Raw genomic sequence first — 15,968 nt, 5'->3', positions numbered from 1 at the left:
GTCAAACCCAGGGCTTTGTAATGCAAGGCAGATGCTTTGCCACTGAGCTGCATCCCAGCCCTTATTGTTTATTTTTTTGGAAGAGCTTTATGTTCTTTTTTTTATAGATGGAATATCTTCTCTTTCCTCTATGAGGAGATACATACACACATATACAATGTATGTAGAAATTATATATTTTAAATATAAATATGCAGTTTACATATAAATATGTAAATTGCCTGCACACGTGCATACACATGGGTGTGGGAGCGTGTATACACACACACACTCACACTCACACTTTTTGCCCTCCAAGTTGTCTTTTTCTGTTTGGTTGCTTTGGCCTTTGTTTTGAAGGCTTCTTTAGCCATACAGTGATCATTGGGTACCTGAGATAGCTGTGAAAAGGCTCATTTAAAACTTTCTGTATTGACTGAGACCTTCTCTGAAAAGTAAACTGGATGGGAAACCTTTCTGTTAGTATTTCTGGGTCTTTTGTCTTTTTCTCCTCAGATTCCTAGAAAAGAATCTGGCAATTTTCTGCCTGGAGGATAAATCTGGCTGATGGGTTCTCAGAAATAGGTAGAAGAGAACTAGGAATAGATGCTAGAGGCCAGCATTTGTTCTGTATTTCACTTGCTCCCTCTGTTCTCCAAACTCCAGTTCTATCCTAGATGGTGCTGGTACCTTATAATTCAAGATTCTGGTGTGTTTTTATTGTCTGTAGCGCATTATTCTGCAATTTATTCCCCTTTTCTCATAACTTTGGGATTCAGCAGCAGTTTTTTCTAATGTTTTAACAGGTCAGAAAAATAGAGAACTAATGAATTCCTAACACATATAATATTAGGGAGAAGAACAAAGGAACATTTCTCTAGCAAAAGAACATTTTGAATGTGCCTGAATTCTAGTGTGCATTTTAAGCATATCACTTCTGGAGTGCATTCAGATTTATGCACATGGACTTAGATGAAACCCATTTGGGTTTCTTACCTTTCTAGCTTCTCGCCTCTAATCTTTCATTTTTATAAATGTTAAAAATGCATTCTTATTTTCATGAGATCTCTTCGCACCTTGCATTCCCCTCTTGTTTTTGGACCTTCTCTTTCCTTTGTTGTATCATCTTTGTTCTGCTTAGTTTAGATTCTGTTTCTACTCCTTGCAGGGTTTTCCTGGTGAATTCTGAGAGTTCATGGCCCAGGCTGGTCTACCTCTCCAGACGGTACCTACTCTTCCTGTACTCAGTTTCTGCTGTTCTTTTCTGGTTGGTCCAGGAAGTGTCGCTAGGCTTCTTTGGGATTCTCTGCTTCTTCCTATATAGATGTTAATCCCATGCAGGTCTTACGGCTCTATTTGTCTCCATCCGTTTGTATCTTGGGGTTTGTGGGGATACCTTGTCACTTAACATGGTCTTACAGATATTATTAGTGCAGTTTTGGTTGTGTTATTCTAGTTACTCTGACTGCTTTTATTAGATGGCTTCAGGGAGACTAATGAACGATGCCTGAGCCACTGCTGTTTTCCCAGGGGTCCTGGACTTCTGATCGTAGCCCATCCTCATGCCCACCTTTGGATATCCTTAGAGCCTCCAATTTCTGAGCATTTCAGGAGTTTGTAGCATCTGGTTTTTGTTTTTCTCTGTTGTTTTTAGGATTCTGTTTTCTTGGTTCTGCTGCGTTAGTCACCATTTTCCTGCTTTCCAGCTCCAACATTGTGTCACTGTCTCCTTTCCCATCCCCCCCCTTTTTTTTTTAAACATTTAGAATTTCTTTTATTTGTATATATGTATATATATGTGTGTGTGTGTATTTTAATTGTCAATGGACCTTTATTTATTTGTTTATATGTGGTGCTGAGAATTGAACCCAGTGCTTCGCACATGCTAAGCAAGCGCTCTACCATGGAGCCACAACCCCAGCCCTCCCTTTTCCATTCTCTTGACCTTGCCATTTTAACAGGGTTTTAGAAGGAAAGACATAAGTGCATATTCAGCTGAAGTCACTATATTCTTTTATTTAGTACATATATTTCTTTTTGTGGCAGTATTTAGTTAACTATACTATTAAAAATGGTTTTAGAAAAAAAGGTGGGTTTCTTTTTTTTTTTTGGTACCAGAGATTAAACCCAAGGGTGCTTGACAACTGAGCTACATCTGCAGCCCTTTTTTGTGGTTTATTTAGAGACAAGTTCTCACTGAGTTGCTTAGCGCCTCACTAAGTTGCTGAGGCTGGCTTTGAACTCCCGATCCTCCTGCCTCAGCCTCCTGAGCCACTAGGATTATAGACATGCACCACCACGACTGGCTAGGAAAAAGGTCTTTTTATGTTGTGTCTTTGTGGATCCTGTGAAGGTGTAGTGAAATTTGGCTTCAGTCTAGAAACTTTTTTATTTTAGGATTCCATGATGGTCCTTTATTAGCTGTGAAACTCTGTAATAGTCACATTTTTTTCCTCTCCAGATGTCTTTGAAATAGTAAAACTAAAGTGCATCTGATGAAATTCTGTTGAGACATCATATGGTATATAGTCTTTCTATTAGAAGTTTTAATTCCTAAGGTTTTATGACCTGCTTAAAGGTACCCTCAGCCAGAGGAAAAATACTTTCTAGAAATACTTTCAGAATGGGAGTTATTTTTAGAAATACAAGTTGTGTTTTATCTTCTTTTTCTGTTCTGCTCAGAATACTTTTTTACATTTACAGTGTCTTAATGAGTGTGCTTCCATGCAGCAGAGCTCTTGGTAGGTATTTCCAAACAATGACTGATTGAGTTTTGTTTTAGATTTTTTATGATTTAGTAAATGACTAAAAACATAGGTTTGTTTTGTTTATCATTGTATCCCCACTGCCTGGAATGTAGTAGAAATTCAGTAAATCTCTGTTGAGCTGAAGTTATTGCCAAAATTCAAAGAATCAAGTGACCTAGTTATAGCAGAGTTATGAAAATTGAGGTCCACTTTGGTAGTTTTGTGATTATTTACCTTGAGGTAAGTAAATAAAGTCCAAGTAGTAGCCATGCTCACCTGAGTCATTGTATAATTATTTATTGACTCTTGCAAGTACAGGAAAATTTTTTTAGCATTTTTAAATTTTAAGTTTTATTTATATAGTTGAAAAAATTCAGTAGTTTGTATACTCATAAAGGTTATAGCCAAATAGACATCCCTCAACTCAACTTCGATGCATTTGACTAATTTGGGGGGAAATGTAACTGTTACATCACGGTTGATTCAGATGGCAAGTTAAGTTTGAGCTCACAAAAAAAAAAAAAAAAAATATCACTGTCATCACTGCCTCATAGAAATCTTCTGTAATAAAGCTAGGAAGGCTATTCTTAATCTCCCTTCAGTGACTGTCACATTCTTTGTCACATCTGTGCAGGAAGGTGCCCTGGCTTCTTGATGTGGAGGGCAGCAGTAAGCACCTTAGTTGGGAATGGACACTGAATCAGACACAGATGAGACTGGTAGTGTCTGTCAACAAGGGCGAGCTGTACAAGTGGTGAGGCCCTGGGAGGGTAGGAGGGAGCTAGGAAGTTCCTAGTACAAGTGTTCGGGTGTTTCATGCTTAGATGCACAGGGTGTCCATCCTTTCTGGTATAGTCTGGGGAGCCAGGAAAGCTGTTCTCACCCCACCACCCAGCATATCTCATTGCATTCTTGAAATACTGAAATTTCTAATTCATTCTCATTAGAATACTCTTACTTCTAGTTCCTTGTCTAAAGCCCCAGTTTGCATACAGGATATAGTGCTCCTGGTGATCCTGTTTTTGAGAACATGCACCCTGAGCCAGAAAATAGGGAAAGATCTGAGAGCCAGGGCTTGGTGAGGAGGGTGACTTCCAAGAGCAGTGAAAAAAGGACTAAAGAAAGAGGAGTAAGAGATGTCATTTCTTTTTTTTTCTTTTTGTGGTGCTGGGAATTGACCCAGGGCCTTGTACATGCGAGGCAAGCACTCTACCAACTGAGCTATAGCCCCAGCCTGAGATGTTGTTTCTTCTATAGTTTTGCTTAACCCTGATAGGAAAAGGCTTAAGGACATTTTTACAGCTTGAACTTCACCAAAAACTAGACCCAGAATGTTTGTAATAGGCCTACCTCGGTTGGTGGCTGATTTTTCTTTATCTTTTTATCCTTTTGGAGCCCGCCTGATGGCCCACACCTTCAATGGGCACTTTGGGCTGACTCTTTGAATATCTTCCCAACCTTTTTTCTCTACTGTTCCTTCTGCTTCTCCTGCGTTCTAGCCAGATTGAACTATGAACGGTCCCTATACTCTTTTAACATTTTTGTACACCTATACTTTAAATCTAGATTTATTCCTTTTGTTTGAAAAGCCCCTCAATTTGTGAATCATACTTCCAGACCATTCCTTTAGCCTACTTTGAATGCACTATCTCCACCAAATCTTCTGTAAGGAATTGCTTTTTGATTTCCATATAATTTTTATCTCTACGATTAATATCATCTGTTTTAGTTACCTTTTTGTCACTGTTACCAAAATACCTGACAAGAACAGCTTAGAGGAGGAAAGATTTATTTTGGCTCATGGTTTTGGAGGATTGAGGTGATTGTTGGCCAACTCCATTGCTCTGGCTTAAAGTGAGGCACAATATCGTGATGGAAGGCCCTGCTGGAGGAAGCCAAGAGGGAGAGAGGGGAAGTGTCCACCTCCCAGTAGTCTGTTCAGCTACCAGGGAATTAATCCATCACACAGATTAATCCACTGATGAGATCAGGGCTCTCATGATCCAGTCATTGCTTAAAAAGCCCCACCTCTGAACCTTGCTATACTTTCACCACAAGACTTTGGGAGGACATTCTAGATTTAAACCATGACATCTATGTAGGAGTTTTTTTTTTTTTTTTTTTTTTTAGTATGTCTCAGTTTTTATGCTAGACTCAGGTTTCTTTTTTTTTTTTTTTAATTTATTTTTTAGTTTTAGGTGGACACAATATCTTTATTTTTATGTGGTGCTGAGGATTGAACCCAGTGCCCCATGCATGCTTGGCGAGCACTCTACCACTGGGCCACAACACTAGCCTCTCAGGTTTCTTTTTGATAGATCCTTGCTTGATTCACATTTGCCTCACATGTAGGTACTAAATAAACATTTGTTAAATGAGTTAATCTGAAGTCAAGAATTAACAAGGCTCTCAATACAGTTGCTTTGATTAGTAAATATGGGATGTTTTACACATGGACATGGCCTAGAAATAGTCTCTTCTGTTCACTCCTGTGTCTCAGATGTTCTTATGTGCTTATTTTGTGTTAGTTACTGACATTATTTTAATTCCTCGTCCGCTTGTATCTGAAGATCTCTTCCTGAAGCTCCATATGAAAAATAATGCCCTATTGCTTCTTCTTTCATTTTGAGGCTTGCATTAGGGGATGGCTAAGTCTCTGAAGCTTGGAGACCCTATGACCTGATTTTAAGCTGTTTGGGTCAGCTGACCTTGTTGGGCAATAGGTCTAGCTTCAGTGGAGCCAGAATCTACAGACGTGCCCAGCTTGTGGTTCAGAAATCTGTGAATATGTAATTGGGATAATTTTCTCTGGAAAATTTAATCAGATGGTGAGCTCACTGCCATATTGTGGCTTTTCTCCATCTTCTGGTATAATTAACTGTTCTCCAAGCAACTGAAGAAAACAAATTTTATTTAGGAGAAAAATATTTTATTTTGCCCCAAGTCAAGTTAATTAAACCCAGCTTTTCTCTTTGTAAAATGTGGATACCATATTCCTTGTTACTCCTCTCTGTTTGGAATGCTACAAGGATAAAGGACTTGAACTGAGAGTGCATACTCTCCCTGCCCATCCATGGGATATTATTGAGGGAGGTTATAACAAACTTATTTCTTTGATATTCAGATATGGAATTGGCAGTCAGAGGAATATGTTCTTCTGCAAGGCCACCAGGAAGCAGTGAAAGACTTCAGGCTTCTAAAACATTCAGGATTGCTTTCTTGGTCATTTGATGGAACAGTGAAGGTAATTTGAATCTCAGGTTTTTAATTTTTTTCAGTATTTTGCTATTGCAACAATTATATTTCAGTAGCCAAAAGCACATAGATGTTAAATGGTTCAGTTTCTAATTTTTATATTCCTGTTTTTTTTTCACTGTGGTCACTTATATCTGCTGTATATATGTGAGCATTTTATACCAAAGGGTACTTACTTAAAGAAGTCAGAATAACTAGTGTGCTAAAACCCATATTTTAGATCCGTCTTATAGATGATCATGCTCTTTAATACAAAATGTTCTTAAAAGTTTAACTTCTAAGTGTTTTGTTCTTAAGGTATGGAATACTATTACTGGAAAAATGGAAAAAGACTTTGTCTGTCACCAGGGTACAGTACTTTCTTGTGATATTTCTTCTGATGCTACCAAGTTTTCATCTACCTCTGCTGATAAGACTGCAAAGGTATGTCAATAAATTGAAGTGTCCATGCATAAAACTGTACTATTTTTTTCTTTTTCTTTTCTTTTCTTTTATTTTTTATTGGTTGTTCAAAACATTACAAAGCTCTTGACATATCATATTTCATACATTAGATTCAAGTGGGTTATGAACTCCCATTTTTACCCCAAATACAGATTGCAGAATCACATCGGTTACACATCCACATTTTTACATAATGCCATATTAGTAACTGTTGTATTCTGCTACCTTTCCTATCCTCTACTATCCCCCATAAAACTGTACTATTGATTATGTATTATGAGTCCAAATAATGTATAAAACAGGATAGCAACAATTTCTATCTAATGTCTGTTTCATATTTTAGGACAGCATAATGGCTAATCTTTAAAAAGGGTTTGCATATGGTGGACTATATTCTAAGAACTTCATTTCCTATAATAACACTTAATCTTCATACTATAGCTATCATTGTCCCCATTTTACAGATGTAGAAACTGAAGTTGGAGAAGCTTATATGAGTTACCCTTAGTCACAAGGAACCAGTAAAGAGTGGAGCCCAGTGGGCTGGGGTTGTGGCTCAGTGGTAGACTGCTCGCCTAGCACATATGAGGTGCTGAGTTTGATCCTCAGCACCACATAAAAATAAATAAATAATGCACTAGGCCCTGGGTTCAGTTTCTAGCACCATAACTAACTATAATTAACTAACTAACTAAAATAAAGGTATTGTGTCCAACATATATATATATATATATATATATATATATATATATATATATATTTATTTATTTATTTTTAATGGAGCCGGTACTCATACTCAGGTCTGTGTCACTCCACAGACTGTTCTTAACTGATTTGTGTTCTTCTAAGTCTAAAGATAAAGAAGGTATGACTTTTGTCCTTGAGTTGAATTTAACTTGAGTAATTAAAGGGAAATTCAGAAAAATTAATAGGGCTGCAAGTTGGAGTTTGGGCATCTCATTAAAGTATATGCACTGCCAAATGTTTCAAACTTCCATTGATGGAGTTTATGACTGAATAGTACTCAAGTCAAGGTTTGCAGATGCTTGTTTTTGAGTTTGTTTATCATTCCTAAACAATTGTAATTGCCTTCCAGATCTGGAGCTTTGAACTCCCTTCTCCTCTACACGAGTTGAAAGGCCACAATGGCTGTGTACGCTGCTCGGCCTTCTCTGTGGACAGTTCCCTGCTGGCAACTGGAGATGACAATGGAGAAATCAGGGTAGGCTGTTTGCTACATGAGAGCACTGCTCCTATTGGAGCTTGGGCCTGCACTCTTTACCTCTTGGGGACCTTTGATAATGGGACAGGGAGGCACAGGCCCTGGGGTTCTGATTGGATGAAGCATTCTTTGTATATTTTTGTGCGTTTGCCTTTACTGTAGGAAGAATTCATTTTGGAGTTAGACTGAGGCATTTCCTACATATGTGAGAAGGCAAATGCCCTAGTTATTTGCAGCTGGTTCTCTGCCATTAGTTTGAGAGTGATTCATCTTAATTTTTGGACTTGAACCAAAGGTTGCTTTTAGTGGCAAAATTTGAGGAAAGTAATTTTGTAAATCATTGTCTGGGTTATAAATGAATTGCAAATTCTGCTGGTTTTGATTGCTCAAAGAAAAGATCTCTTTAGTACTTTACCAATTAGTCAACATTTACAGTGTGGTTTGTTGCAGTCTTCTCTCTGCTTTGTTAACTGAATAGTGCAGAGGATCACATTTCTGTAATTGGGTGGGCATTGAAGGGCTTCTTACTGAGGTAGAGTCTGCAGGATAGGCCAGATTTTACCATCCTGCAGTGCTTAAGATACACATATAAACTGTGCCGATTTTACTTAGGAAAATGTCTTTTTTAATCTTCATGTCTATGGAAATACAGTGCAATTTGGAAAGTATTGCATGCTGTGAGATCAGAAATCACAGAAAAACAGTCAGAGCTGGTGGTGTTAAAGGATTGGACAGATATGGGGAATTGTGGATATTGGAATGGCTGCTTAGTGATCAATATACATGGAGGATTGAAACTCAAGGAGTAGGCATATAATGCACACCAACAGGAGAACATGGAATTTTTATGAATAGAGGTAATCAGAAAGGATGTCCAGTAAAATTAATATTCTCCTTAAGGACTAAGGAACAAACCTTCTATTCTATCCCATTCGCATAATGCTCTGCCAGCTGAAGTGGCAAGCCACTGTGGGATATTCCTTGTGCTTTGAGTTCTCATCTTTGGATGAAAGGGCTCCTTTACAAGTTGAGATAGTGTTCCATTTTTCAGAACCCCCTAAAGGAAAACTCTTAAAATTTCAAATGTGATTTAAAAAATTTTCCCTGGTACATTTTCTGAAGAAAATTTTGTTTTTCTACTTGATTATTCATAATGTAGGAACACGATTCATTTTTGTATATATAAATAAAAATAGCTATATATATTTATATCTAGCTATATGTATTATATCTACCTATATATATTATGTATAGCTGTCTTACTGAATTCTGTATGTTCTTTTCCATTAGTTTCTCTTGAATTTTCTAGGGAGACATTTGCTGATTTTTTTTTGGTGGGGAGGTGGGGTACCAAAGATTAAACTCAGGGACATTCAGTCACTGAGCCACATTCCCAGCCCCATTTTGTATTTTATTTAGAGACAGGGTCTCACTGAGTTGCTGCCTCACTGTTGCTGAGGCTGGCTTTGAACTCACTATCCTCTTGCCTCAGCCTCCTGAGCTGCTGGGATTACAGGTGTGTGCCATGGCGCCTGACTTCAGGGAGACATTTTCAAGTGATGATTTAACTATTTCCTTTTGTACGTATGCCTCTATTTCTTTTATTATTCTCTTGTGCATTTCACTATTGTGTATTAAGTATCACAGGAAATAAATGGACATCATCTGTAAATGACTGGGTTGTTGTTAAGACTCTAGTAAAGTAAAATAATCTTAGAATATAATATATGTATTTAGAACCTCACAGGGACTTACATACTTTAGATGTTTGAATAATATTTGTCAACATTTTTGATATTAACTTTTGGACTTTTTTTTTCTTCCCCACTTAGTTTATATGGCTTCTTTTGTATTTCTTGCATCTCCCTTCATTCATTTTTCTTTTCTTTTTTTATGTACTGTGCTGGAGATTGAATCCGGAACCTGCACATGCTAAGCACATGCTCTACTACCAAGCTATACTCCTAGCCCCCTCTTTTAATTAGAGTTAGCATTTGAATCAGTCACTCTATCCTTTTGCTTTGTAAGAATGATCTCCATATATCCCAAAGATATGTAAATATATATTTTAAAACTAGAGAAGCTTCCGGGTAACCCGTTAATGGACTGTGTGTTGTGTTTGCATAGATATGGAATGTCTCAAATGGCGAGCTTCTTCACTTGTGTGCTCCAGTTTCAGTAGAAGAAGGAGCTGCTACCCATGGAGGCTGGGTGACGGACCTTTGTTTTTCTCCAGATAGCAAAATGCTTGTCTCTGCTGGAGGATATCTTAAGGTAAGAGTTCCTGAAGGACTGTAAAAGAGAAGAACCACCTCTGCCTTTCTTTCCAAGCTGTTCCACTTCCTGTTTCTCAGTTGGCTCCCTATAGTGCAGCAGAGTGAAAGGGCAGTTGCCGTTACTGTTTTGCAGTGATGAGACTGAGGTCAGCAAGGGTGCTTTCCTCAGGTCTCTTGTAGGCTTTGGTGACAGCTCTCCTCTCAGTTCACCAAAATCTAGATGGTCAGAATGACTAGCAAGCAAGTGGGGTGTTCAACAATTTTACCCTCCATGTCACTCATTATTAAATATTTTTGTTGAAATTCTTTTAAAAATATTTGTGGAATTTATTTTCTTCAATAACAGTCACAACAACAACAATAATAAAAGCAGCATATTGCTCTATAATTTATAAAATGTGTTACTTCGTTATCTCACTAGCTAGTTTTCTGAAGCCTACATTTTATACCATCCTTGGTTATAGAAGAGCATACTGAATTTTGTGGACATTGTGACTTTCCTGAAATTATATAATTAGTGAGTAGAAGGGCCAGGACTCACACCCAGGTCTTCCTCCTCAGCTTTTTGTAGTGGGTTGGCTTCTGCAAACTTACTGGTGGCTCTTGGGGCCATGGTTTGAATATGTTGTAGTGCTTCAAAGTCATTTTTTTGGTGCTTGCATCTGTTAATCCCTCCATTCAGTAAGACTGCTCTCCATGCCTACTGTGTACTCAGGTACTACTGTGTGGCGCATTTGTTAAGTTTTGTTCCTGCCTAACAGCAGCTAATAGTCTGGGGAGGCAGGTGATAAATAAAGCCTCTAAAGTGCAGGAGGGGTCTGGCATATGGTTACATGAGGGAAGTGGATAGGCTGCTGGTGGGAATTACCAGAGGTTCACATGGAGAGGGAAGATTGAGGGTCTTTAGAATAGTGGTTTACTTCTTTTTTTAAAAAATATATTTTTAGTTGTAGTTGGACCCAATATCTTACATTATTTACTTATTTTTTTATGCGGAGCTGAGAATCGAACCCAGGACCTCACTCATGCTAGGCACGTGCTCTATCTCTGAGCCACATCCCCAGCCCAGCCTTTACTTCTTAAACGGGTAGAAGGTGATACTATATATTATACTGACCACTTGAAAATTCTATAAGCTTTTCATTTAGAATAGATCCCATATAAGATCTTATGATACTGGTATTTCTTACTGAAAACAGCCAACTGAAGCTGATTCTGATCATCTAGATGTTCCGAAATACTTGAATGAAGTTTTGGTTCTATGGGACCCATATCATTGCAATTATCTACAACATAAAATTCTAGCTTATAAAATAAGATAAATTAGGTAACAGTTTTTAGCTCTATGAAAAGATATGAATTATGATTCCTTTACAAGGTTGCATTGGAAATACAATTCTGTCAGTGTTAATGCTGCATTAACCTCTGTCTTTTTGGGTACAACTTCATTCAGTTATCAGGGGATCCCAAGTCATGATCATCACTTGTTTTCCTTTAAGGTAAAGGTAAACTGTAACTCTTGGTTGCCTCTGAGGATAATGATTAGAGGAGGGTCATTGCTGCCTTTGTCAGAAGCTGAGAGTTTTGAACTGTATTAGTTCCTGAAAACTGCTCAGTCTTCTGACACCAAGCTTCTAGATACCATGCCATTTGATTTCCTGAGCTCCATAAATGCTGTCACATAATTGTGAGTCTGGCTTTTAAGGTGTTACAAAGATCAATGACCAGATTTGTGGAGCTCTTGGAGAATTTTGAAATAAAGCAGCAGAATAGGTCTGTGTGCTCTAGGGGTTATGTCTTAAGGCTAAAAGAAACTGTAGCATGTATATTTAGTCTGTATATTTAAGTGATGATCAGGCTGCTTTTGCCTTCTGGTTTGATTACTGGCATGGTTAAACTAATTATGTTATAGCCCAGCCTGCATCTACCCAGCATGTTAATGAGACTATCCAAAAGCACAGAACAAATTAAAAGTAAAAAGGAACAGCTGCTGTAGTGGCCAAGAAATTAGGCCTTTTGAGTCTGCTCACTTTAAAAAGAATCCAAGCTATTTAAATTGAGTGCCAGTGAAATAAAGTAGGTATCCAGTTGCTAAAAAGATTTTAACTTTCAAAGTTACTTCTATTTGTACGTGAAAAAATAAGATAGCTTTTACCTGAATTAATGCCACAGAGTACATATTGTTATAATGCAAGAAATTCACATTAATTCATACTCCTGAGGAAAAAAGCTGATCTGAAAGGTGGAACACATGGTGGTAAGTGAAAGTGTACCATCATGTAGAGGCAGCAGTGTCATGGTTGGGAGAGTATTTATTAAATAAATACATAAAGAAACTGGGTCATATGTTCTTGAATCACGCCTGGTGGAAAGGAAGATTCTCTAGAGAGAACATTCTGGGTGTCTGTCTGAATTCCAGTCTGTGACTACAGAGGGGCACTGGAGTGAAAAGAGGGGCAGTCATCTACCAAGACGTGCAATCAGGAGAGCCCAGTCCTCCATGAGGAACTCTGTCGCCTGGTGCCTGCAGCTCTCAAGCAGCTGCTTGTTTCTCTAGAAGTGCTGGAGTGGGGATGGAGTGGGGATGGGTAGGGATACCTGCGTAGGTCTGAAGCCATCACCAGGGTTGATCAGCAAAGGCCAACCAGGTTGATACTGTCTTCAGCCGTAAATCTTGGGCCTCTTTCCTGCTGTTTGCTTGAGGGTAGGAGAGGGAAGGTGATAGGTTTGCTGGCACTACAAACTGTCAGGTAGTGTAATTACCAATCTAATGAGAATTTTATTTTTTTCTGAACAGTGGTGGAATGTCGAGACGGGGGAATCCTTACAGACCTTCTACACAAATGGAACTAATCTTAAGAAAATACATGTGTCCTCTGACTTCAAAACTTATGTGACTGTTGACAATCTTGGTATTTTATATATTTTACAGATTTTAGAGTAAAATGGTTTAGAATTAATGTAAGTTAAAGTATTTTAAATTTTGCATTGGAAAAAAATGATAAACTCTGTATTATCAACTTTTTGTAAAGCTGTGAATTGTTTTGCAGGTTTGCATACATTACAAGTGTTTGTGGTTGGATGAATAATATTAGTGTAGCTTTTTCCCATGTGAACACACCTTTAATCTTATTTTTTATCATTATCATTAATAATTTGTCCTTAAGATGCAAATGAAAATGTAAATATGTACCTTGTTGCACTGTTAGTAAAATTTGTTCGTGATGCATTCAAATTAGTTGTCATAATTAATGAGAATAATTTGAAGGATCTATATTTATTTAATATTGTCATTATGCAGGCTGTGCCTCAGGGTGACAGTGGCCTGTTTTCTGAACCACAGTTACCCCCAGGGGGTATAGTTCTCCCAAATACTATCTTGGAGGTTATTTGTACTCCTTAAATTTGCTTTAAAAATACTGTGTCTGTGTGCACACTCTGAAACACTTCCTTTAATTAACTCAATAAGTGAGTGTTGGATTTTATCAGTTCTTTCTATGAAGCAAAAATTATGTGTTAGAGAGTAGAGTTCATGGGTTTCCCTTTTTCTCCCCGTAGCTAAAGGCAGCTCGCCGTAACTGGACTCTAGTGGTCAGTATTGAGTGGGTGCTATCCTACTTTCTGTGGCTTTTTTACTTCTTAAGTGACTGAACTTGGCCTTTCTTGATCTTCACTTTATTCCTTTTAAAGCTGTTGTTCCCTAGTTAAATGTTAGTAAATCAGATTAATTGAGGATGGAGCAATTTTAATCACAAGTTTTAATAATACTTTCCTAAGAAATGTGAAATAGTAAAGAATAATTTTCTTCTAATTGCATTTTACTTTTAGGTAAATGGTGTTGTTAGAGCTGTTTTCTTTGTGAATTTCAAGAGACTTCTTTCTGATTTTCTGTGCAGTTCTAGAAGGGTCACTGTCAGTCACTTTGGAAGCTTTTACCTTTCAGCCAACCTTTCTCCTCCTGTCCCTCCTTCCCTCCCTGCCTTCCTTTACTTTCCATCCTCTCTTGTACCATCCCTTTCTCTCTCCCCCTTCTCTGTGAAGTTAATCAGGAAATGCAGGGATTTTTTTTTTTTTAGATGGGGCTTGCTATGTTACCTGGGCTGACTTTGAACTCCTTGGCTCAAGTAATAATCTTCCTGCCTCAGCAGAGTAGCTGAGAAAAATAGCTTTGGACATGGAGAAAGTTCACCAGCATCTATAGCTGGCTATTTTTTTTTAACCTCCTGATTAGGAACTTTAACTAAAGTTTAAATCTTTAATTTTTAGTTAAACTTTAACTAAAGTTTAAACGTTATTATGGGCATTGGACGAAAATTTATAACAGATGTGGTTTTCATATAAAAGTAATAAAAATTCAAAGATTTTTTTTTCTATTACAGAAATAATAAGTCAAATGAATATTAGTATATAATAGTAAAATTATATATAAGCAACAAACCCATTTCTGCTGGTGGTGCGTATTAATAGATGATGTGTGGATAGAAGGATGTGTTTTAGATTAGATATTCATATATAGCATTTGTGGAAACTGTAAATACAATACAGTAAATAAAATCTTTTACATTATTAAGGAAGTTTTTTGTGTTTGAATAGGTTGAGGAACTAGTTTATAGGCATACTATGATTTAAGCAAATGTGATAAGTGAAAAATCTTAATTTTATAAGAAATTTTGGTAAATAATGTTTTGCTTAGAATGTCCAAGTTTTAATTTGATTTTCATGTTTAAGGGCTCATCTCATCTATAGCTCAAAATATGAAGAATTGACTTTTGGAGTTAAAAGCCACTTGACTGCTAATGTATAACAGCAAACATCAACTTTTTATGTCTCAATTGAGCTTTGTCTTAATATTTAAAAGAAACTAAAAAGGAAAATGGGAAGATGAGATAATGTGAGGAAAGGAGACACCTGCGACGTACATTGCAGCTCGTGGAGTTGGTCATGAGGGGGATTCGGTTGTAGTTGCAGATGAACATTTTTAAACATTTTCCCTGATGTGTTTTTTGTATGTGAAATTACATTGGACTTTGCATATGTAAAGATGTTTTTATATTGAATGTTTTTATATTGAATGTGTATGTTTTGAAACCTGTTACATGATTTTCTTTCTTTTTTTTTTTTTTTGCCTTGAAATACATTTTAAAACATGAATTTTTTAAAAAAATTATAAAAATAAAATTCCTAGAATTTTTTGGAAAAACATTTTGGCCTATTCCAGACTCCTTGCTTATCTTTATCTGTTGATTAGAAGACTAATGTGAACGATAAAGCTAATCCATCAACCTTTCCATCTAAGCCTTATTAACTATATATAAATTCAGTTATATCAAATTTTCTGCATGTCTCTTCAGTGTGTGTCTATGATGGTTGCTGCTCAGTGAGCTGGCATGAAGAAGAACCTGTAAAAAAGAGAATTCATTTATTCACCTACTCATATCTTTCACTTATTCATTGAACAATATTCATTGAGATCTACCGTGTGCCTGGCATTGGTGTAGGTATTGGGGATACAGGAGTTAGCAAAACAAAATACTGCTGCAGTTGGGAACTTACATATAATATTACTATTATATACTAATCTACACTTAATTACATGGTATAAATTCAGTGGGAAGGGTTACGGTTTTCGATGGAGTTGCAGTGGTGACCCTGGAGTACAGACCTGAAAGAGGAGAGGAATTGTGAGCCATGCATGCATCTGGAGACAGTGCCACAGAGAGGATGCAGCACGTACAGGCTTTAAAGTGTTCCAGGAACAGCAAGGAGGCTGGTGTGGCTGGAGAAGAGTGGGAGGAATACAACAGGAGTGGCAGGCAGAGAGGAATCAGGGCAGCACTGAGGATTACCTCCCCGGCCCTGTAAGGACTTTTGCTTTGACTCTGAGATGGGAGCCAGTGTAGGAGTTTGAGCAATGGAGTGATCAGACTTAAACTTGAGCTTCGTCACTTGGGACTCAGTTGAGAGGGGGACAGGGAGACCACTGAGAAGCCTTTGTAATCACGTGGACAGAATGAAGTTGGGTCAGATGAGGATGCCAGTAGAGGT

At 37.5% G+C, this 15,968-nt stretch overlaps 1 protein-coding gene across 7 annotated transcripts in view; it reads left to right on the top strand.

Moving 5' to 3' along the window:
• Window positions 1-15,202, top strand: part of Apaf1 (apoptotic peptidase activating factor 1) — a 77,053-nt gene extending 61,851 nt beyond the window's left edge. For 3 of the 7 annotated variants that reach the window (XM_071609610.1, XM_071609612.1, XM_071609609.1), the window contains 6 exons: window positions 5,851-5,970; window positions 6,279-6,404; window positions 7,522-7,647; window positions 9,775-9,921; window positions 12,721-12,835; window positions 14,652-15,202. In XM_071609610.1, the coding sequence (XP_071465711.1) occupies window positions 5,851-5,970; window positions 6,279-6,404; window positions 7,522-7,647; window positions 9,775-9,921; window positions 12,721-12,835; window positions 14,652-14,689 (672 nt within the window). In that variant the 3' untranslated portion in view covers window positions 14,690-15,202. Of the gene's footprint in view, window positions 1-5,850; window positions 5,971-6,278; window positions 6,405-7,521; window positions 7,648-9,139; window positions 9,228-9,774; window positions 9,922-12,720; window positions 13,159-14,651 lie in introns of those variants that run through there. The other 4 variants (XM_071609613.1, XM_027950253.2, XM_071609614.1 and 1 more) reach the window with 3 other exon arrangements.
• Window positions 15,203-15,968: the final 766 nt, after the last annotated feature.

The sequence above is a fragment of the Marmota flaviventris genome, chromosome 3 (genome assembly GCF_047511675.1).
Source record: "Marmota flaviventris isolate mMarFla1 chromosome 3, mMarFla1.hap1, whole genome shotgun sequence".
Classification (NCBI taxonomy): domain Eukaryota; kingdom Metazoa; phylum Chordata; class Mammalia; order Rodentia; family Sciuridae; genus Marmota; species Marmota flaviventris.
The sequence above is the reverse complement of the archived record's forward strand: the minus strand, read 5'-3'. Positions and strand labels throughout refer to the sequence as shown.